Raw genomic sequence first — 23,264 nt, forward strand, 5'->3', positions numbered from 1 at the left:
TTACGGCGAGTTTCGGTTGTTTTAGGAAGAGCGGTGCAATATCTTTACATGTTTGTTTGGATAGTGTATTATTTGAAATAATTACTGTAGTATTTTTTTTGTGATATGATGTATGTGAGATAAAAAGTTGGGTTGGAAAATGTGTCTATGGTGCAAACGAAATATTATTTGGGATAATTGAGGTCTCCAAATCTTCTAAGGCTGTAATATGTGCTGTAATATGTCCTTTCATCTACTCCGACCAAATAACTGTTAGCAAATCTTCTAAGGCTGCCTGTAATGTGTCCTGCATTTATCTCTCCTCTTTGGGTTCTGCGGCACAGACAGTAGGAGGATTCCAAGTTTTTTACTACTGCTCTATTTTAGAAAATGTCAACGCCTACCCACGGAAAAGCAAAACCGGATGCTCGGGCAGTTGGTTTTATTTTGAAGACAGAAAAAGAAAAGAAGAATGTACCAGAGCATTTGGCTTGTGTTTTGCAGCGCAGGATTACCAGAGCATTTGACGAAAATTTTCTTAACTCTTATCATACGTAATTGTGTTGTTATACCCAATAAATAAATAAATAAAAAGAAAGATTTCGTGTCTTCTAGATGCCACTATGTTGGCCACTAGAATATCAAAAAATCTTCAATTCGTACCAGATAATCAGTAATGAATACTGAGTCGGAATGATAATAAAATATAAATGTTAAACATCACTAGATGACAGTCATCAGACGTAAACAAAAGAAATTGATAGATGTCATTGTCCATATATTACATTGAAGAATTGATCATGGCAAAAGATGAGCATGAAATTAAAACTATCACAATCCAAGTCTGCCGGAAAGCAAACTTATTTATGCTAATGACTATCCATTGAAAAACATCCATATGGTAATGCATGTAATTGCATAGCCCGACAAGTTTTACTATGATCATTGCATAATTTATAACTTGTTCAGCAACCAATTAAATATTTGTCAACTGAACAACTAATGAGCATAGTTGACAAAGTTTAATTTTTACCATTTTATCAAATAAAAACAAGAAGAATCATACAGCCATTCTTTTCTATCCATTGACTATTGTCTCCTAAATAATGTGTTCTTTCCTAACGTGCTGTTGCAACAACCCTCCAAAACCCGGACAGGGATTTTTCTTGTCGCAGCCAAAGAAATTCAGATTTCATACATTTGGATATGTTGTGCTTGCGCAAAGCACAAAAAGTAAAGAAAAAAAAATTCTTCAAATTTCTATCCACCATTTCCCCCCCATTTCGAAAAAACTCACTGCTGCATCTATTACGCATAGATCTGCCATGGAAGTTTTTCAAATACTATAAAAATTTTTAAAAAATACTCTAAATGTTTGGTTCCCTATAGAATTGGGGTTTAGAATTGGAATTGAGGTCCCAATTCCAAATCTTCAGTTTGGACACCGCCAATGCCAGAGAATTAGAATTCAATTCGAATTTTATGGACCACCAATTCCACAAATTCAATTGTAAGACCTAAGAATCACAATTCTAATTCCATAATTTCACCTCCTATTCGGGTTAGTATGCGAATCCTAAGTGGATTAAATCAATAAAACGGGTCTCTATATAATCAAAGAAAAAAAAATGAAAATTAAAGTCCTCTCTCTCTCTCTCTCTCTCGTCACAGACCAACCATCGCTTCTTTTGCAGCTCCTTCTCCTCCACATCTTCCTTCTCCGCCTCCTCCCATCTTTCCTCCTCTACCTCCACCTGTACTTCCATCGTTGACACCTCGTCTCTCCTCTTACTCATCTTCCTCATCTGCTTCTTCCCACCATTGAACATGTACTCTCATTTACGCATGCTAAGAGCGAAATTATAGGGTTTCTTTCTGTAAATTGGCTCAAATCTAGTGAATCCAATAGCTGTAGCTAAAGATGACCGCCGGAGATGGCCTTCTCAGCACGACATGTTGTGGGCATCCCTTGTACATGGATTCTCCATTATTGGCCTTATCGATTTGAGGGTAATTTCTTGTTATTGACGCACTTACCTTGTAATTCTCTAAAATCTCATTCTGCTGATGACTTAGTCATTTCTGCCCTTCTTGTTGCTCTTCTACTCAGAAAAATGGATGTATGATACTGGATCGAATGTATTGTTAAAAGACATCAGCTTATAGTTTGAAAGTTTTTTAACTTCATTTTCACATGAATTTTTCTTTCAGTTCTGTCTCTAAAGCGTGCGTACTTAAATTGCAGAACGTGGTGGCCTCGATCTCCTGTGACAAAGCTGTTTGGGATGCCATCTTGAACAACAGGGCAGTTCAGGATCTCCGGGGGCTCAATCTCTACAGGTCATATGCAACAAATTTATTTGACAAAATTTTCAAAATATATACGTTTATTCCCCTGCCTCCTCTGTATGATTAATCAATTGCTGGTAAAGTAGTTGTGAAATATTTTATTAGATGCTGATGCGTATTCATCTCCATGTGTTTTTGAAATTAGCATGAAAAATGGGAAGTTTTTTTTTTATTTTTTTTTATTTTTCTATATTCTTTGCTTGTTGATCATTGTGGGTTGGAAAAATTGAGGAATTTACTTGTTAGGGAAACTTTTTGTATTTTTAGTATGAAAATGAATAATATTTGTAGCATGCCACTGATATGGACATGGAAGCAAGGAAACGAGAAAAAGTTCCTAAGTCACTGGAGCATGCAGAAAATTTAAGCACTCTCACTCCACTTGCCACAAAAACAGGGCATTTAGTACACTTTAAGTCTTTAACTGCAAAATTATTGTGTGTACTGTATATTTCTTGAGCAGATCAAATGAACAATCATCTAGTTTTCAACCTTTGACTATATTTTGATGAACATCTGTGTTTGATGTATTGACTACCTTGATGGTAGTAGATACGGTATTCTTGTTGCAGAAATCTAGTTCCATTTCATAAATCAACTGCGACAATAAAAGGTAAAAGTAAACAAGAGGAGGCAGCCATGAGTTTTACCAGGATAAAAGCCTTGATGTTCTCTCTTGTCAATCTTATGTCTGAGCTTTCATCTTCAGATATATCGAGCAATATATCAAGTAGATCCTTCATTTGTTGACTTGCATCATTGTTATGCCGACGCTTCGTCCTTGTCTCTTGATGTTCCTCTATGATCTTCTCAATCATTACATCAAACCTCTCAGCAATATACCTATGTTGTATCTGCTGCTTCATTGAAGTACTTTCTCTTGACCTCTGATCTGCAGAGTTATGCCTGAACATATACAATTCATGGCTATCAACTCTCCTTACGGCTCAATGCGCAGCTACCTAAGTGAAGAATTGATATGAACAAACAAAGGGGTATTTGGAGATATGTGTTTTGGCTGGAATTTTTTTTGTTTTTAAGTTTCTATTTATTTACTGAAGAACATAAAACAGAGACAGAAACAAGACGAGGCGGTTGGAGTAGGGGTGGAAACGAGAGAAGCAGAAATTGGTTTATACAGTTGGCCTCTTGAGTTAGGATTTATTTGTAACTGATAGTTTTTAGCTTTTTGGTTTATGCAGTTGAAGCATTTGATCAAGTGTTTTTGTTACATATGTAGGATTTATTTGTAACTGATTGTTTTCTTACCTTTTTTTCATGAAATATTGCTTCTTGATTTTGTAGTTATTGTCACATGAGTGAAAAATTGCTTCAACTTTTCCTCTCTCATATTTTTATCATGCCATTGGTACTTAATAGAGGAGTTGGAGTTTTAGTTGTGCATAGCTATTATGATTGATGAAATCTTTTTTGAATTTTGCATAAGTATTAGAAATAAGAAAGAATTTTGCTTTATTATAATATATCAAAACACAGTTGAAAATACCACGGCTGAGATGGGGAAATATTTCTTCACAAAAAGGGATAATGGATCAAAACATGCTAAAGGAAATGCTCACCAAAGAAATTGATATGAGAGTGAGAAAAAATAAATTATTAGAGGCACAAATTGGTTTTTTCTTTTAAATCTTTAGTAAAAATTAGCTAAATGTAAGAAAAAAAAGAAATTATAATATAGAAAAAAAGAAAAAAAGAAAAAAAGAAAAATTTTATGTAAGCATTTTCTTGAAAACAATTCTAATTCCTAATGAATTCTTCTCTTATACAAACAAAGAATTTGGAATTCCAAATAAATTCCGTATCAATTCTATGTATTTCCCAAACGAAAGAATTGAAATGACTTGGAATTCCAATTCATAGAATTCCAATTCTATAGAATTTCGATTCTAATTCAATTCTAATTCTATAGAAGCAAACGCACCCTAAAAGATATTCTAAAAAGTGGTCTAAATCTTTTTTAATGTTTAAAAAATATCCCAAAATATATTCTAAAACATCTATTACTCTTAAATATCCCAAAATATACTCTTAAAAACTCTATTACAATACAATTTTTCAAAAATACTCCAAAAATAGCTAATTCTTGAAAAGTCAAATATTTTTTCTTGATGGAGTTGAATGTAAGACTTTGCCAAGTTCTACACAAGTGGTAAACTTTAGGGATCCAAACAGAGCCTTAGTGGTAAACTTTAGGGATCCAAACAGAGCTATTTGATCTAATATTGTGTTATTTTTAGTGTCGCATGTTGGTAAATAACCATCGTCTTCATTTTTGCAGATAATGTTAATATATCTAAAATGATAATTTTTAAAATTTTTAAGTTATCCCTTTTTTTCGGATATGTCAATATATCTCTAACGACAATTTTTTGAGTTCTTTTTTTTTTTTTCAAGTCATCCCATGTTAATGTTAGTTAAAATCATTACTGTTACTGAGATACTCCCTCCGTCCCACTTTGATAGTCCTGTTGTTCTTTTTCGTCTGTCCCAAATTGTAATCAACTTTTCAATTGAAGAATGTAGTTGTATTTTAATTTCTCTAAAATACCCTTATTCAATATAAATTGATAAGATGGGAAGGATTTTGTGCTTTCAGTTGCACCATTGTTATTCAAACTAATTCTGATATATATAAGGTACAAGAAAAGAAGGAGAGCTACAAAAAGAATGAAAAAACAAAATGTACACCAAGTGACAAAAGAACTTGGGCTATTCTCTTGAAGTAAAATTTTTCCAAGTGTTAAAAAAAACACACACACACACACACACACACAAAGGCTACTCGTCACATGTTGTTTCTTCTTCTAGTCAAACTAGTAGTTGAGTGAAATATTAAAGAGATGAAATGTGTTCATAAATCAAATATGCAATTATCTGGTATAATTGATGCAATCGTTCAATTAGCATATTCTAGCTAGAGCACCAACTTCACTGTAAAAGAAATGTATTCACAATATATTGAAAATATTGAGCATCTTCCAGACTCTATGGCATCGCAAAGAGTTTTGTACAAATACCATGAAAATGTATGATATGTTGCCTCCATTAATCCTTTTTTTTTTTTCTTAAGGGGAGATTTAAAGCCTTGTAAGGAAGAAGGGGGAGGGCTTCAAAATTGGATGTCACGGTCATCTAACTAATTCTCCATTAATAATTTTAGATGTTTATGTAAGTAAAAGTAATGAGGAAAAAAAAAGATTTGTTTGAGGAAACACCAGAAAAAAAAAGTATATTTGCTTCACGAAATAAGACTGACACTGTGAAATATCTAAGACAAAGAACAGATACTTAACAAGAAAAAAGAAATAATGAAAAAAGGATATAGATGAGAGACTTAGGCTATTGGCTTTTAAATTTTGTCAACGAATACTTTGAAAAACAAAATTAAATTGCTTAAACAAATGCATTTTTGCAGGCTTGCACGTCTTGATCTTGTTTCTGCTTCGCGTTAGATAGTTAACCTATCAAGAATAAAGAGAAACTCCACAATCCCTGAGCTGGCATCCAAATAAGTTGTATAATTTTTCCATTCAAAGGTAAAGGATATTTGTTTGGTTGAGATAGTTTAGGTTAGATTCCTTGATCATATCTAATAATCGTGCAGCAGGCAAGCTTGTGTATTTTGAACCATACAACATGAAGTTGGTCCATTGCCGGGTTGCTACAAGCCTAAACGTGCGTATGCATGAAATTTATTATCGAATTTTTCAGCAGTGAATTTGTTGTACTTTAGGGAAAAAATTAAAATAAAAAGTTCCCAATTAACAAATACACTTCAACTTTTTGCATACAGTTTTTTCTTTTTCCTTTTTTTTTTTTTTTTTTTATAAAGGAAAGGTTTTGAATCGAGAATTACCTACTTACAATTCTCCTATTTTACTATCCAAACCAACCCTTTCTCTAAAACTGACACCTTCCCTCGTGAGTGAGCAGAAGGAAAATAATACCCAAGAAAATACATTGGAACACTCGGATTTCATTGTTTAACACACGCAAGTGTTCTTCAAGAAATTATTCGACAAAATGGAATAATGGACCTCAACTATGTCTGATATTATGAACGTTATAAACGCTAACAAATCCAGAGTCATCACCACATCTTCTGAGTACATCTTGCTGAAGCAGTGGTTCAAATTAACTTGCCATCTTCTTTTACATCAACCTGTCAACTTCTCCATTCTTGTTATCACTTGAGTGTCTGCCAGCTAAAATCAACACACAAAATGACCAGGATAGGTATGATGCACGCCTTCTAATATGTGGGAATTTGCATCCTTGGTACTATTACTTTACTTCCACAGCATTCAACAGTATTCAAGAAATACATGCGCTTTCTGACATGTGTATATCGGATTTCACATAATGAGAATTTTAATCAACTTATTTATCATAATCTCAAGGGTCTTTATCCTATGATTCACAAGTTTCAAATTGAGAGAGAGATTTGTCAGGCAGGTCATTAGCTACTGCTCGGATCACCTAACACCCCGACTTCAATTATTTGTTACTTGCTGCAAAAAGAGAAAACCAAGTAAGGAGATGGAGTAGTTAGTTTGATATCAAGTAATCTCCTCCCCCCCCCCCCCCCCCCTTTTTTTTTAATTCACTTGGGACTTGGCAGACGACGCCAATTTTAGATTTGGGGTTAACAAAGAAATTGATTAGGACGTCATTTAAAAAGAAAAATACGCATAGCCCCTCTCTCCCTGCAACAAATAATGATAGTATTTAACTGAATGATGATTAAAAGCTGTTGGAGGTATTTACGGTATGGAACACAAATCAGTGCGAGGAAACTGGTCCTAGAAAGTTCATGCATTAAGGAAGATCATGATGAAGTACAATGCTTTCTTGCCACATTTTGAGTCCGATATTCAGGCAAATACAGCGGCAACCACAAGGATAAACAAGAAGAAAGGAAGCACTCTTAACTCTGGAAAAGAGACTGGGGCACCTCCATCTTACTTGAGGTGGAAAAGTTGTGCTCAAGTATCAGCACATCTGATGGTTGATGGTTTTATGCCTTTCTCCATCAAACTGAAAATTCTGGCACATGCATGTCTTGGCATTCTCCATACTAGTGAATTTCGATCAGGGCAACTGAACAAGTTGATCAATATATATCCACGTGATGTATTTACTCCTCAAACAGAGGCACTTCAGCAACGTGAGCATGTCGTAATAAGCTTGCCACTATTGAAAACATGGGTCTATATTTGAAAGATATGCTGGGCAGTCAATAATTGCATCAGATGATATTTTAATGAGGATAAAACGTAAAGATTTACATACAAAATTTCCTAATGTTTGGGCTATCAATCATGCAGGAACAACTTAGATATGGCCACGTACAGGTGAAAGAAGTCGGGGGAAGAAATCAAGATTACCTGCGAGTGACATCTCTCCGAAAATGATAGCCAATCTATGGACTGTTTTAATCGTTTCCAAGCATGCATTTGGATTTTGGCCATGGTTCAACCAATAGAACTTTTTCTCGTACGTTAAACATATCAAACAATATGATTCTGTGACATGATTAAGCCGGCAATATAATAAACCTAGTAAAACCTTAAAAATATATCTTGTTTTTCATACTGTTTGGGCTGCGCATGCGTTACCTACTATTCTTTGGTTATAAATACACTAAGCCTTCAATAGAAGGCTTGTGTCTCTTAGTCTAAGTTAATATGACGATTCTCGGTATGAGAGCTTTGTTTCTGATTTGCCTCTTTTCTCTTTTGGGAATTCAAGCAAGACCTTTGCTAGGTAACTTTCACGTTTCAACTCCTAACTATGCTTCCTCGAATTTAAAATCTATTACTAAGCAGCCTGAAACAACAATGGCATACCATTGTCTCTGTGCTGCTACTGCTTTATATAAGTTGGAATTAGCGAGGCAAATACTCTAAAATGTTCAAGTCAGTATACTTCACACTCATTCTTGCAGTGGATTTTCTTATTCAATCTTACTGTTTCATGATACTTGATCTTGAGATCTGGTGTCTTCACTGATTTCAGCTGCCCGGCAGGTTCCTTTCAACACTTTCCACATTTTCCTCTAATTAATATGTGAACGAATGCATAACTAATTTCATTACTAGTTATTTCTGCTCTAATTTGTTATCATATCTTTGGAGGCTTAATTAAATGCTTACCCTTCTACCAAGTCATTCTTTCCTTGTACGAATCAATGATTCTTATGCCAACTATTTTCAGGTTCATCCATTTATCTCAAAATTTACTGATATATTGTGCATGGTACCATGCAGTTCCTGGAAAATACTAATGGATGGTTTAAAATTTTTTGATTTTGCACATTATTAGCTTGATTACCTAACGATTTCCTTGCGCTGCAGAGCATGGTTACACCTCTATGGTCTAGTCAAATTACGGAACTCCTGCTCCGAAGAGTGTAGACAAAGTCCTGTTGAGGATGATCGTAACTTGCGCGCAAGCACCAGGCTTACATCTGGTTCAACCGTCCTTGGCAACCAGCTATGGAAGGACTCTTTCACCTCCTCCTCCACCAATGCCAGCATCACCAACTCACTATCATGAAGCAAGCCATGGAGTCGAGCAAACGCCAGGCTTACATCTGGTTCAACCGTCCTTGGCAACCAGCTATGGAAGGACTCTTTCACCTCCTCCTCCACCAATGCCAGCATCACCAACTCACTATCATGAAGCAAGACATGGAGTCTATGAATCACCTCCAAATCCCTTCCTAGCCTCAAGCTAAAGCTTGTTCTGAATGATCAAAGGTGTGGACCGTGAATATGCATGAAGATCTTCTTGTCTAAGTTCTAGTATTACTTGTAGTAGCCGCTTGAAGCAATAAAGGCTTTTCTGCTGCTTGTGCTTTTCCCTTATAAATGTAACTACCACTATGTAGTTGTCAAATATGAAGTTTGTTTCCGTGGCTCTAAGGATCCATGTATTCATGAGTCTCAGCTTAGAATTTTTGGTTAACATTCGATTTGCTATTTTCCTTTTCACCTTTTATATCCTTAGTGAATTTGTAAGGCCTTAGTGAATTTGTAAGGGACGTAAAATTACATTTTTAAAAGTGAGGGACCAAAAAGTTATTTTGTAAAATGTGAGAGACGTTTTAAATGAATTTCCCTTTCAGATAACTCTACCTTCCTAGCCATGAAAGTTCTGCAAAAATTTAGTACAATTGGATTATTTCATGTAAAACAAGCCATGAATCAGAAAAAGTCCAAGGTAATTAGTGTTTTGTGTATGCTGATTAAACATAAAATTTTTGGCATCAATATGGTATGTTTTTTCTATTAAACACGTAACCTTGGTGAAGAATTAGATTGGATGATAAGATGAAAGAGATTATAAATAAGAGATTTTGAATTCAAAACCTCACACTTATAGAAACAAAAAAAGAAGTAAAAAAAAGAAGAAGCAGGCAACCATGTTTAGTTTATGAAAGAGATAAAAATTGAATACTGTTTGCGAATCTTTTGTCCCGTGAAATCATATAATTCAACAGGTCCTCTATGATGATGTACATTTAATAGGAAATCAAGCTTTATATCATTTTTTTTAGTACGAGTTTTCTTTCTTTTTTTTCCCCCTCTGCTCCTATGTAGGTCTTCACCTAGTGGGGTGATTCGTATTCCTCCCCGGAGCTAATTTATCACTTCAGTTAATCATAGGTCTATAATCACGTGATCATATTTAAAGGGCAAAATTGTCAAATCAAATTTTATATAATTCGATTCATAATCCCTCACATTTTATAAAATGAATTTTTTCGTCCCTTATACTTCACAAAATAAATTTTTTCATCTTTCACATTTTTAAAAATGAATTTTTTCATCTTTTATTGATCATGCATGTGAATAATTTTTTTAAAATTCATGTATATATCTATTTGATTTCACCTGAACAGTACGAATAGCATGTGAAATCAAATAGAGATATATTACATACTATTCGTACTGCTCAAGTGAAATCAAATCGATATATACTTTCACATGCTATTCGTACTGTTCAGGTGAAATCAAATAGATATATACATTGGTTCAAAAAAATTCTTAGTTTTTCACTTATATTCATTTTCTTTTACTCGAAATTTGAAAATAAAGAAGACATTTAATCCTAAATATTATCGAGTATTTATATCGAATTAAATTTGGATAGAAAAAGTAAACAAAAGAAAAGTATAACAAAAAGAAATAAGTGATTGGCACTTTCAAATTTTAAAACAATCACAAGACAAATAATTCAACTGTTGGTCTTAAAAGTATTGAATAGAAATTTCAGATTTAAACTGAAATTTGTTAATACAATTATGGAATTCGAGTAGGACCCATTAATTAGATGACCTTATTAGACAACTCAAGAAATAAGTTATTACTAAAAGAGAAAGATTACAAATATTGAATAGGTTCAAATGGTGAAATCATATAAATATATACATGAGTTTCAAATAAAATTATTAGTTTTAAACCCCTATATATATCTATTGAATAGAATGTGTATAACTACGATTAGCATGTTTAGATGAAATCCAATAGACATAAATTACATGTTATTATATTGTTCAGATAAAATCAAATAGACATATACGTGGGTTTATAGAAAAAAAAGCTATTCGTACACATGATCAATAAGCGATGAAAAAATTCATTTTGAAAAATGTGAGAGATGAAAAAATTCATTTTTTGAAATGTGAGGAATGAAACAATTCATTTTGTAAATTGTTAGAGATGAAAAAAATTCATTTTGTGAAATGTAAGGGACTATGAATCAGATAAGTAAAAATTTAATTTGACAATTTTACCCTTAAAAAATGATGACATGTAAGTCACACGGTGGATTCCGACCAAAAATTAGTCAGAAACCTAGGTAAAAACCAAATTTGGTCAATATGAAATTTGCTCACTTCATTGTGCTAGTTCATTCAAGGATAGCAGACGAAAAATATTGGTCCATTTTGCTGTTAATTGATTCTATACGAGGGGAAAAACATTTAGTTTAAGCACTATCAGACCATACACTATCGCAAACTCCAGAAATTTTCCTCTAGTTCCCAAGCCCCAAACTAAACCCATATGCATATAGAAATGTTAAAATCGAGAACTAAACCCATATGCATATAGAAATGTTAAAAACAAGTACCAGTTGCTGAAGTGGAGGTACCAGCTGATGATGGAAACAGATGATCGGAGAAATTTCAAAGAAGCGATATTTTCTAGAGAGAGAAAGTGAGGGGGTTTTCGAGAGATTTTGGGGATTGTGACGTGAGAGTGGCCTGGGGGTAGGAGAGGGGATGGGGAAAGGTGGGGTTTTGTATTTTTGCGCTTAGGGCTCTATGAGAGTTTTAAAGGGTTCGATTGTAGGGCCCACTTTTGCAATTTTCTCCGTTGCATGTGTAACAAAGAGAGGGCCATCTGGGGCATCGCGGGTTGAGCTCGTCGCTGCCGGAAGCTTGACCGGCTGTGATAGTTCGATGATTGACGAGCCTATAATGGCACGACATTTGGTCATTGTTTAGGCAATATTGTCATTGTGAAGGAATGCCCAAGGGCTTTTATGGAAATCTAGCATGCACGTAAGCATAACATGGCGTGACGAGAACACAGAGTTACAGAACCGGAGACTTCTTATCGTTCGGTAAATTTTCCCGCCACTGCTAGACTTGTTGGCCAATGGCTTGTATTGGCTCTTGATGAGCTTGAGTGCTAAACAAAATTCTCTTTCTTTGTTTTTTTTGGCATTTTGTTGCCCAATCCCTCGTTCGTAGCATGGTAAAGGATAAAAAGGAAAAAAGCCCATTTGGATTGCGATTTTATTACGTTTTCTGTGAATATATTTTCCTATCACCTTTTTACTTCACATGTATCAAATCGCTACAGTATTTTTTCTACAAAAAATTCAAAAAAATACAATCCAAACGGGCCTAACTTGGTAGGTACCTACTTTTTTCTTGGGCAGATTTAGAAAATGGACAAATAAAATTTGGATACATACTGGTCCTTGCATCATTAATTGCAGCACTATTACAAGATGATAGCACCAATTGAGACGGATTAGCAAGTGACGGGTGATGAGCGGTGACCTGGTTTGCGTCTCTGCTTAGCCTTGTCAAAAGTCATAGTGAGTCAACGAGAAGTGGAAATGTACAAAGATGGTCCATGGTGGGTTAAAAAAAGGTATAAGTGTCCCAACTGCCCAAAGTTCATTTCAAAGACAAAACATGAACAATGGCTGTGAAACATCTTCACCTGCAAGCAAAAACCAGGACTCAGTAATTCAAGCTTTTCACAATGGAAAGCGAAAAATTGAGGAATGTGCCATGGATGCTAATCTCTCAGAAATAACAACATCCTTCTTGTTCACAACCTCAACATACACCAGACGAGGATTTTCCCTTTAGAAGGCAGTAGCAGATCATAATGGAAGAAATAGATAGTTACAGGGAAAAAGAAAGAAAAAAGAAAGGGTAAAGAATGAATTTCCAATGGGAACCAAAGGCATTGCCCGGGCAAAAAGAAAAGTTCTGGGAAGGGATGAGTTTTGTAATGTTACTGGGAAAAAAATTACAAAACCTCCACTCAGCAGGTGAGGTGCTATGGTCAGCTGGATGCAACTCAGTCTATCAATAAGGTCATCGATAGCAACCTCCAAAAAGATTAATGTCGAATTCTCCATCATTAGTCTCCTTTTACATGCCTTCGATTATTTCCGAAACAGACAAAACCAAAAGCTGCTGCCATCCCGACACAATACCCAGCCAAAGCTCCATAACTCACACAAACCGGCCAGTCCTACAAACAAATTCAAAATAATTTCAGCATCAGGGTGCAAAGCATGACAACTGAACCACCTGCTGCAAACCAAGGCTGAACAATATCCAACAGTTAGAATCTAATTGCCAAGCTCGAACATATATGGTCAAGTACATTTACCAAAACCATTGCAACTAACATGTCCTAGGAGATTATACTTGGAACAATATATCAACACATCACTACATCATGGAATTATCAGAACCGCATCAGGACTACAATGCATAAACCCTCACCATCTCTCCAGTGCTTTTCAAGACACAATTTCATGTGCAAGGTCTAAGATTCATACTAAGACAATGTTAATATGACGTCTTTATATGAAAAGGCAAAGTGAACAACAAGAATATCAGAGCCAACACAACAATCTAACCATGAAAGATAAGCATCAATTATTGAATTGTCAACTGGGAATCGTGACTGTATCATACGCTGCATTAACATATCAAGTTCCATACTTTACTTTGTGTTATTTTGGAGAATGTAACAAGAGTTTATTTTTTGGCCATGTGATGGTAGACCAACCTGAAGGTGTCAATGGTTTCTGAGCCACTCTTACTACTAAGTTCTTGATGAACCAACTCTTGATGTACACAGTAAGAAAAGAAGAAAAAAAATAGAGAGAGTCAAAACCTGTGACCTTTTACCAACTTCATTCAGCTACAGTTTCAGCATAACAAACTTCAATATGTATCCAAAAACGAAAAACTGTTTCAAGTTTTTCTCTGCAACCGATACTAGAATTTTACAAGAAATTTTTTTAATTTTTGGAAAAAAGCCTATAGTAGATTGAGTTTAATCTTTAAAGTGGTAAAAAATCACATAGATAACCAGATGAATTATGCAGATAAAAGGAATGCAAAAATCATCTAAGTCTTAAATGACAGGAATTCGATAGGAAGGTAAGCCTACCTGCCATGGTCTTTCCCAGTCAAGTGGCATTGGCCAAGCGCCAAACCATGCTCCAATGACAGCTCCATGAGCAGGTAGGCAGATCATGTACTCTACAGGTCCACTTGGCCTACCAAAAGGTTACGAACAATTGCAGAAGTCAAATAACACGAGTATTAATTCTCAATGCTAGAAAAACAAAAAGGGAATAATGTCGGCAAAATAAAATCACATTAGTTTCATACGCTTACTTTGTGTGAGCAAATATGCGGTGCCAGTCAGCCCAAGAAGAACCAAACACAGAAGCTGTTGGGACACACTGCCAACAGCAGCAGAAGTTTTACAGACCAGGAAATAACTGATTAAGATCCTTATGGCACAGAGGAAAATTTGATGGTTATCTATGATTACTTATAAAAATAAAGCAAATTTTACATCAAATTACTAGGTTTCCAGCACAAATTTCGGAGCTAGTTCAGTTGATCCAGGAGTTTACTGAAGCATGAGTTACAAAATGACAAACGAGATGTCAAATGAAACACTTACAGTAAGCACTGACATCAGAAGAGACCAGTGGAGGGTCCTGTTGAAGTTCCTGGAATTAACCACAGAATAAAACATCTGATCTAAGATAATGATAAAAACTGTGAAAATTATCTCAATTTGTTCCACAAAATACTCGTGAAGTGTCAAAATAACTCTTGAACTATAATTAAAAAAAAATAAAAACTCCTTTTCATGCTTGCTACTCAGGATTTGTATTGTTCTGCACATGTCTATTTCATCATAGTAATGGTTACTACTATTCACCCATTTCAGTGACAAGATAGTCTAGGATTTGCTATGCTCCAAAACATCGACAAGCAGTTATTTACCATTGGATAGAATAGAACAGAGACCATTTGTCCAACCTGAAGTTTAACCTCAGTAGTTCTCAAAATCATAATAAAAAGACTGGAAACAACTCAGATAAGTTACATACTGAATCATGGGTGATCCCAATGCTATAGCTCCAAGTGCATTCACTACTGCCCCTATATATTTACATGCAAAAACCAACATACTTAGAATCCAATATAATGAAAAAGACAACAACAAAAAAATGTTAAGCAAACATTGACAGACGAACATTCAGCTATAAAGCTATTATACCACTAGTGCAGCCAAAATATTGAAACAGAAGATAGAAAGTTGTGAAAGAATGAGTCCTCAAGTAATATCCTTGTTCTATATTCAAATAACCTATCTTTTTACAGGTAGAGGTGCTAAACAGCGCTAACGTAACTCTTTTCAACGTATAAATTACTACAGTAAAAATTACTTCTCAAAGCCTTCAACTTTATCTATTACTTGTACATCATTAACCTTCAAAGAAAGAAATAACTTCATAAATTTTTAAAAAATAATAAGAAACAAAAATAAAGAGCACAGAGCAATTAAAGATTGCAACTTTTGAAATCCCAACCACTTAACCAAAACTTTTAAGTGATAAAAGTTAATTAAATTATATAAAAACAAAAAAGCAATGAACGACTAACCAGCAGGTAGTGCCAACAAACCTCGTACTACGGCTTTCAAGTACTGTCCAATACACATCAAAACCTCGTTTAATAGTTAAAAAGAAGAAATTAACATATAAAAATCACCAACAAGCAAAAGAAATTAATCAGACGAGGAAATGGAATTAATTGGAATTACAGAGCATTGATTTGGACGATGTCGAAAGAGACTGTACAGCAGAATCACGACTGGAGCTTCAATAACCTTCAAAAAAGTAAACCAACAATTGAAAAAGAGAGAGAGATTAGAAAACTAAAAAAATGAGAAATAATCAATTTGGAGTTGACAGGAATTGATAGAGATGGTCAGTACCCAGATCAGACGGAGGGTTTTTGCCGGATTTTGAATCAAATTGATGGAGTAGAAATTATGGGCAGCATGGAAAGCTACTCCTAAGCCTACTCCGCAGGTTACGTGTGTTAGAAGGGCCTTCCATGGTGTTATTACTACGCTGTCAATTCGCACATCAGAAGCTCCAGTCTCCTTCTTCGCCATTTTGTCTGTTTTTCAAGAAATACGCGCTAAAGAGTGAAAATGGGACTGTACTTTGTTTCTGTTTTGAGCCATACCATCTTAAAAAAGCGTGGTTCTAGACCTCTAGTGAAAGGAAGAAATCGTTTTCTTAGGACAACAGTTACAAGTTACGGCTCCCCGAGGCCTATTGTAATTTTTTGGGCTAATTACATTTACCTCCCCTAAGCTTGGGCCAAACTTCCAAACAAACCCCAAGGTTTAGCCAAATAACAAATACCCTCCTCTAGGCCTCTTAGGTAATGTCTGTTTAATATTTTAGATGGAACTGGTGTAAAGACTAAATGCCCAACTGGTATCAACTGGACTATTATATATTTTTTTAATTCCATGAGGAAATAATTTGACAATACCTAAATATTATTGTTTTCTACTTTTAAGAAATCCATTTAATTCTTTTTATTTCTTTTTTATTTTATATTAATCTTCTTCCTCGCTAAATTTTAAAATATTTTAAAGTAGCAGCCATGGAAGTGCGGCGGCAATTCCCTGCCACAACTGCCACCTCCACTTCCACCTCCACCTCCACCTCCGGCTGTCACCATAGAATAGCGAAATCTTTCCAAAGTTATAGGATGAGTTCAGTTTTTAGTGTAGATCCATGATTTCAACACCAAGTTTCGCAAAAATTGGTTGAAAATTTACCAAATAAAAGTAACCAGTTTTGGCCTTCTTCTCCACTTGCACCCAAATCCATCAAAATTCATGAACTTCACAGGAAAATAATGCCTGTGAAAAACATTTATACCAAGCACCAAGGACAATTAACAACATAATCACAAGGTCAAAAGATGATGCACACAGTATGTGAACCAGATTTTAGACGGTCTTGATTTTCAACTTCTCTCTTTCTGTTTCGTCTTTCCATCATGTGATAAAAATCTTATCACCTTGAACCACGACATTGAGTCATATTACCAAAATTAGCTCAACACGACACAATTTTCAAGTAACATCAGTTGAACTGAAGGACGTTGAACTGAAGGAACTATCTTAGTATGGGGCCAGTCTAACCTGCTTCCCTGATAAGTCACACTAGGAAAGCTTCTTGTCAGACAAAACAGAAATAAAGAAAAGCAAAAAGTGGAGCCAACATAGATCACTAATATGCAGTCACCCAAAGGCTAAACCAGAGCATTTTGCATACTTGACTGCTAGAAACCAGCCTATGGAATTCACAACTCAAATAAACTGGTGCTTTCTTCTCCTCCACACACCCTCCCCCCCCCCCCCAAAAAAAACCCCTCTCTCTCTCTCATCTTTTCCCCCCTTTTTGGGGGGTTCTGGTGGGTGGAGAACTTTTTTCAAGCATTGAGGTGTCAAAAATGCTGTAGTCATCCTTAAAGCAATATTCTTGTTAAGGTCTCAAGAAGGACAAAACAGAAAAAATGCAGCCCAATATACTAAATCAAACAGCCCATAGGATATGATATTCAACTGCATCATGAAAAGGATTGAGCTGCTTTTGAATTGAGAATTACTTACTCCTAGTCTGGGCTTCCATATTCTCGGCTAATACACTTCCAGTAGCGGATTGAGTAGCAGCAGGATCATCAATTTGTACCCCTAGCCTTCGAGGAAATGGAGTACGTATAGCAGGCTTGTTAGCACTACCCTCTGCAATCAGAAGACTGGTACTCTTGGGATAATTGCTGCTTCGAAAATGCTGTGCAGAATTAACCTTGTAAGGAGAAGATACATGGCCTGCAGAAGAATAGTAGAAAGTAAATGCTTACCGTGAAATTTGCTCACTTCATTGTGCTAGTTCATTCAAGGATAGCAGACGAAAAATATTGGTCCATTTTGCTGTTAATTGATTCTATACGAGGGGAAAAGCATTTAGTTTAAGCACTATCAGACCATACACTATCGCAAACTCCAGAAATTTTCCTCTAGTTCCCAAGCCCCAAACTAAACCCATATGCATATAGAAATGTTAAAAACAAGTACCAGTTGATGAAGTGGAGGTACCAGCTGATGATGGAAACAGATGATCGGAGAAATTTCAAAGAAGCGATATTTTCTAGAGAGAGAAAGTGAAGGTGGTTTTTGAGAGATTTGGGGGTTGTGACTTGAGAGTGGCCTGGGGGTAGCGGAGTGGTCGGGGTAAGGTGGGGTTTTTTTTTTCGGCGCTTAGGGCTCCATGAGAGTTTTAAAGGGTTCGGTTGTAGGGCCCATTTTTGCAATTTTCTCCGTTGCATGTGTAACAAAGAGAGGGCCATCTGGGGCGAATTTCTTAGAATATTGTTAATTTTGAAAAAGTTCACAAAATTGGGGTATCCGTGGTGGAATGTTGAGTAAAGGATCGTCGCAATTGAGAGATGAGTCTACTAATAAAAATTCTTTTAATTTTCATTTATTTTAGTTTCACGTATTTTGGGTCGGTTTTTATTTTTTTAAAAAAAGGACCTTCATGAGCTGCGAAGGAATCTTTGGTCCAATGCTTCGCCGCTCATGAAGTTGAGCGGCGAAGCATTTGTCCTTACATTTTTTTTTCGAAACATTCTTCCTATCTTTTTTATTATTTTTTTCCAAAGCATTCTTCATACCTTTTTTATTATTTCATATGTAATTTTTAATAAGTATCGCCGCTCATTCTAATTTATTTATTTTTATGAACCATTCTTCCTACCTTTTATTATTTTATATGTAATTTTTAATAAGTTATTTAATATTTAATAAAAGGTAGCGCGATCAAGTTTTTTCCTATCATTTTTACGTAACCCTTAAATAGGTGTAATTAGAATTTTATGTTTTACATGAAATACTAATTTTCAAATTACAATGTAACACTTTTTAAATTAAAATTCTTAAATCATATTACTAAAATTCTATTATAAACCAAAATTATCAACAATTTAAAATATGATATTAGAATAATGAGAAACTTATAAATTAACATGATAATCGAGTATGCTATTAAATTACTAATAAAATTTACTTAAATCATATTTTTAAATTTTATAATAATATTATTGCAATCAATAATGATAAATAATACAATATTTACATAATGTAATAATTACTATATAAACTTAAATAATAATAAATTAGGCATAATTAGAGTTTAGGATTTAAATAATTTATATGGTATTAAAAATATTCTAAAATTTACCTAAGTCATATTTTTAAAATTTTTAATGGCAATGCTAAATTGAATAATAATAAATAATACAACATTAAACAATATTTATAGAATGTAATAATTAGCAATAAAATGAGAGTTTTGATAATTATTTCATCCATCAACGCGCCTCTTGCCTTTATCTCACGGAGTGGTAAAACAATCACATTTCCAATGAATTCTTTTATGTGGTATATCTCATCCTAATTATAATCGTTCGGACCTCCGAGGTAGCGCATGAACTTGTTCAGGTGTTGGATCATCATCATCATCAACGGAGGGATCAAATACCGGAGTTTGACCGCATCTAGGACAAGAACCATGTATAGGTGCTATGAAAGAAGCACTAATGGGAACACTGTCGTCGTCCATATGCAAAACAGGTGAGAAACCAGCTGAGGTCCCTGGAAAATGGTGCATTTGATCAAGATTATCCTGAAAGCTGAATTTCTGGACACATTGTTGTATTAAGCATTGTAGACAACGGTGCAGCAGCGGACGTATAGCCAAATACGGGTATGGGAGTAGGTGTGTCACTGATATGACCTCCGAAAGAGAAAGAAAGCGAAGGAAGTAGGTTTTCTCAAGTGAATATATAGAGAATAGAGAAATATTGAAGTTGTCCGTGAAAATGAAGCATAATAGTTATTGTCCGCAAACAAATAATTGTAGTAATGCTTTGACTAAATGCCGAACTTTGATTAGATTAGTTTAAAAAAAATTAGTGCATGTCCGTTAACTTTTTTCTATCCAATGACAACCATTGGATATGTTGGGTAGGCGGTATTGACGGTTGAAAAACCGTCGCTGCAATCAAGATTTGCGATTTTATTTTAAAACATTATTTTTCAATTAAATTAAACCAGCTCACTTTAAAGAAAATATTTTGATCGACAGCGTCCGTTGATCACATGTGATCAACGGTGGAAAAAAATAAATCCTACTTGACGCCGCAAATTTGATTTGCGGCGTCAATAAAAAAAATTTTAAATAATACAAAAAAAATATTTAATGCCTCCTTAGTCAAAAAGTAGTCTGACATTGAACCAAACAAAGAAAGGAAACCAAAATAAATGGAAATTAAACCTCTTTTTGCCAGTAGCCTCACATCTCAATTGCGGCGACTCCTTAATCAGAAACACTTCCCACGGAACTCCAATTTTCTGAACTTTTTTTATTTTAACAATATTCTTAGAAAATCGCCCCATCTGGGGCATCGCGGGTTGAGCTCGTCGCTGATGTGGCAGTTCCGGAAGCTTGATCGGCTGTGACAGTTCGAGTGACGAGCCTATAATGGCACGACATTTGGTCACTGTTGGGGCAATATTGTCATTGTGATGGAATGCCTAAGGGCTTTTACGAAAATCTAGCATGCACGTAAGCATAACATGGCGTGACGAGAACGCGGAGTTACAGAACCGGAGGCTTGTTATCATCCGGTAAATTTTCCCGCCACTGCTAGGCTTGTTGGCCAATGGCTTGTGTTGGCTCTCGATGAGCTTGAGTGCTAAACAAAATTCTCTTTCTTTGTTTTTTTTGGCATTTTGTTGCCCAAAATGCTCTGGTTTAGCCTTTGGGTGACTGCATATTAGTGATCTATGTTGGCTCCACTTTTTGCTTTTCTTTATTTCTGTTTTGTCTGACAAGAAGCTTTCCTAGTGTGACTTACCAGGGAAGCAGGTTAGACTGGCCCCATACTAAGATAGTTCCTTCAGTTCAACTGATGTTACTTGAAAATTGTGTCGTGTTGAGCTAATTTTGGTAATATGACTCAATGTTGAGGTTCAAGGTGATAAGATTTTTATCACAGGATGGAAAGACGAAACAGAAAGAGGGAAGGTTGAAAATCAAGACCGTTTAAAATCTGGTTCACATACCATGTGCATCATCTTTTGACATTGTGATTATGTTGTCAAGTGTCCTTGGTGCTTGGTATAAATGTTTTTCTAGGCATTATTTTCCTGTGAAGTTCATGAATTTTGATGGATTTGGGTGCAAATGGAGAAGAAGGCCAAAACTGGTTACTTTTATTTGGTAAATTTTCAACCAATTTTTGCGAAACTTGGGGTTGAAATCATGGATCAACACTTGATTGAAGCCTCCGATTCTCTCCAAATTTTATTTTTTTTCCAGAAAGTGCAAAGTCATGTCACAATTATGTGAAGTGTACCCAAATTTTGCACATTTTTATTCAAGTCATTCGTCAAAATAGATTAGTTATAATTAATGAAGGGAAAGGCGTTATTTTGATGGTAGAATACATTACTTTTACATTCGAAATTTCATTTTACCTAGTAAATCCAGCATACTTCATGAATCAAGACTGGATCAAAACATATTCAACAAAGTCATGATAATGATTTGACCTTTGGCACATTAAAACAATAAAACCAGAAAAATCAACTATAAAATGAAGAATTCGTCAGAAAGTTTTCCTAATCTTGAGAAAGTTCCAATAACAGGCTCATCATGTTCACTACCCACGGAAGAAAAAACATTAGCGAACAGAAAAACATACTAACAACTAATTTATTTTGATACACGCAATAAACCTAGAAACGCAAAATTCCAGACGAAATTCTCCCCTTTCCCCTTCCCCTTTTATCCTTTCTTTGACAAAAACCTGAATAACAAAAAAAAAAAAAAAAAAAAAAAGAAGATCAAATTAGATCAGAGAAGTTTGTAGGAAAAGAATAATATGGCTTACAACATAAAGAGTAAACCACAAATGAATATTACCAGCTTCAACTGTTTTCCAAGATGTCGAATTCAAAATTATGTGTTTCTTCCTGTAACAATCGATAGTATACTTAGAAAAGCAACATAAAAAACCAAAAAAAAAAGGGAAAAATAACTTTTAAGAATTTATACATTAGAAACAGTGTCGAAACGAAATAGATCTAGATATTTCTAAGATATACATGGTTTATCTAGGGATTGGCAGGAGGCTAAATATATGCCTCAGCCTATATAGGGGTTGATTAAGGTTGAGGCAAATATGGCATATATGCCTCAGCCTAAAACAAAAGTGGATGAAATAATAATTGTATTTTAAGATTCTGCAAAGAAGTCTATACCATTTTTCTCAAAGTAGAGGGATCTTCTCCTACTAGAACATCCGGATGCCATATTTTGGCACGGATTATGCATCTTATTGAAATTTACAAGAGAGTTTAGCAAATCTACTTCAAAAGTAACATTTCGTTCGATTAAGTTCTTTCTTGTAGAAAAACTTAAAGGCAGATTGAAAATCTATTTTACATTCACCTCATTGAATCTTTCAATTGGCAATTCGAAATTTATATGTATTCCATTAATCTGTTTAGGTTTCTTTTTCAGTTGAATTCAATTTCACAAAGTACTACAAATTGGTGATAAAAATCGGACTTTCCAAACTTAATCATACTAAAATGTTACAGGGAACATCATGTTTAGCAAATACAGATTTAAAACACCCAAAACTGAATTACCTAGTAATTGTTTCCATGTTAGTCCAAGTTATTAAAAAGTATGGTGATGTTAAAATTTTACAAAAATTGTAATGAAACTTTTCAGAACCATCCATATTCCCACAATTTTTCTAATGAAACTTCAATAAAAGAATATGATTTTAAATTTTGTACTCTAATTAATGTGAAAATATTTTAAGAAAATAACTAGCTAAATTGATTGTTTCAACAAAGTTAACTACTTTTTCTTAAACTGTGTTAAAAAAAAATTCAGAACTATTAAAGTAAAATGGAAGAAGTATTTAAAGATTGGCAGTTCGAACCAACTGTCTCATGCAGAGCTTAGCAACTTGTGATCGTTACTAACCACCACAAAGATCCTATCAGTTGTGCAACACCGCCCTCTGGCACAACGGCAACTGAAGCTATCAAATGCATAGCTTGTTTCAGTTCCAATTCCAACGAGGGAATGGGCTAATCAACATAGGCTAATCCCGATATTATTGAGACTCGACGGAACTCAGTGGTGGATCTGCCAAAATACGTCAGCAA

The 23,264-nt window shown here is 34.8% G+C and overlaps 1 protein-coding gene across 9 annotated transcripts; it reads right to left on the reverse strand.

Moving 5' to 3' along the window:
- Nucleotides 1–12,165: 12,165 nt before the first annotated feature.
- Nucleotides 12,166–18,383, reverse strand: LOC113740323 (PIGF/3-ketodihydrosphingosine reductase fusion protein). 9 transcript variants are annotated; one of them, XR_011812932.1, is made up of 11 exons: nt 18,090–18,383; nt 16,785–17,843; nt 15,921–16,108; nt 15,747–15,812; nt 15,587–15,629; nt 15,031–15,082; nt 14,595–14,643; nt 14,300–14,367; nt 14,070–14,178; nt 12,918–13,136; nt 12,166–12,593 (listed from the first exon to the last, which is right to left on the reverse strand). XR_011812932.1 is itself a non-coding variant. In XM_072045610.1 (11 exons), the coding sequence occupies exons 3-11, from the start codon at nt 16,834–16,836 to the stop codon at nt 13,023–13,025; spliced, it is 741 nt and encodes a 246-aa protein (XP_071901711.1). In that variant the 5' UTR covers nt 16,837–17,805; nt 17,876–17,958; nt 18,111–18,383; the 3' UTR covers nt 12,651–13,022. The 9 variants fall into 9 exon arrangements, 8 of the variants coding, with proteins under 8 accessions (XP_071901711.1, XP_027123714.1, XP_071901709.1 ...); XM_072045610.1 differs by lacking the exon at nt 12,166–12,593 and adding an exon at nt 17,876–17,958 and having other exon boundaries at nt 12,651–13,136; nt 16,785–17,805; nt 18,111–18,383; XM_027267913.2 differs by lacking the exon at nt 12,166–12,593 and having other exon boundaries at nt 12,651–13,136; nt 16,785–16,868; nt 17,625–17,843.
- Between the last annotated feature and the right edge of the window lie 4,881 nt (nt 18,384–23,264).

This window comes from Coffea arabica, chromosome 4c (genome assembly GCF_036785885.1).
Source record: "Coffea arabica cultivar ET-39 chromosome 4c, Coffea Arabica ET-39 HiFi, whole genome shotgun sequence".
Classification (NCBI taxonomy): Eukaryota; Viridiplantae; Streptophyta; class Magnoliopsida; order Gentianales; family Rubiaceae; genus Coffea; species Coffea arabica.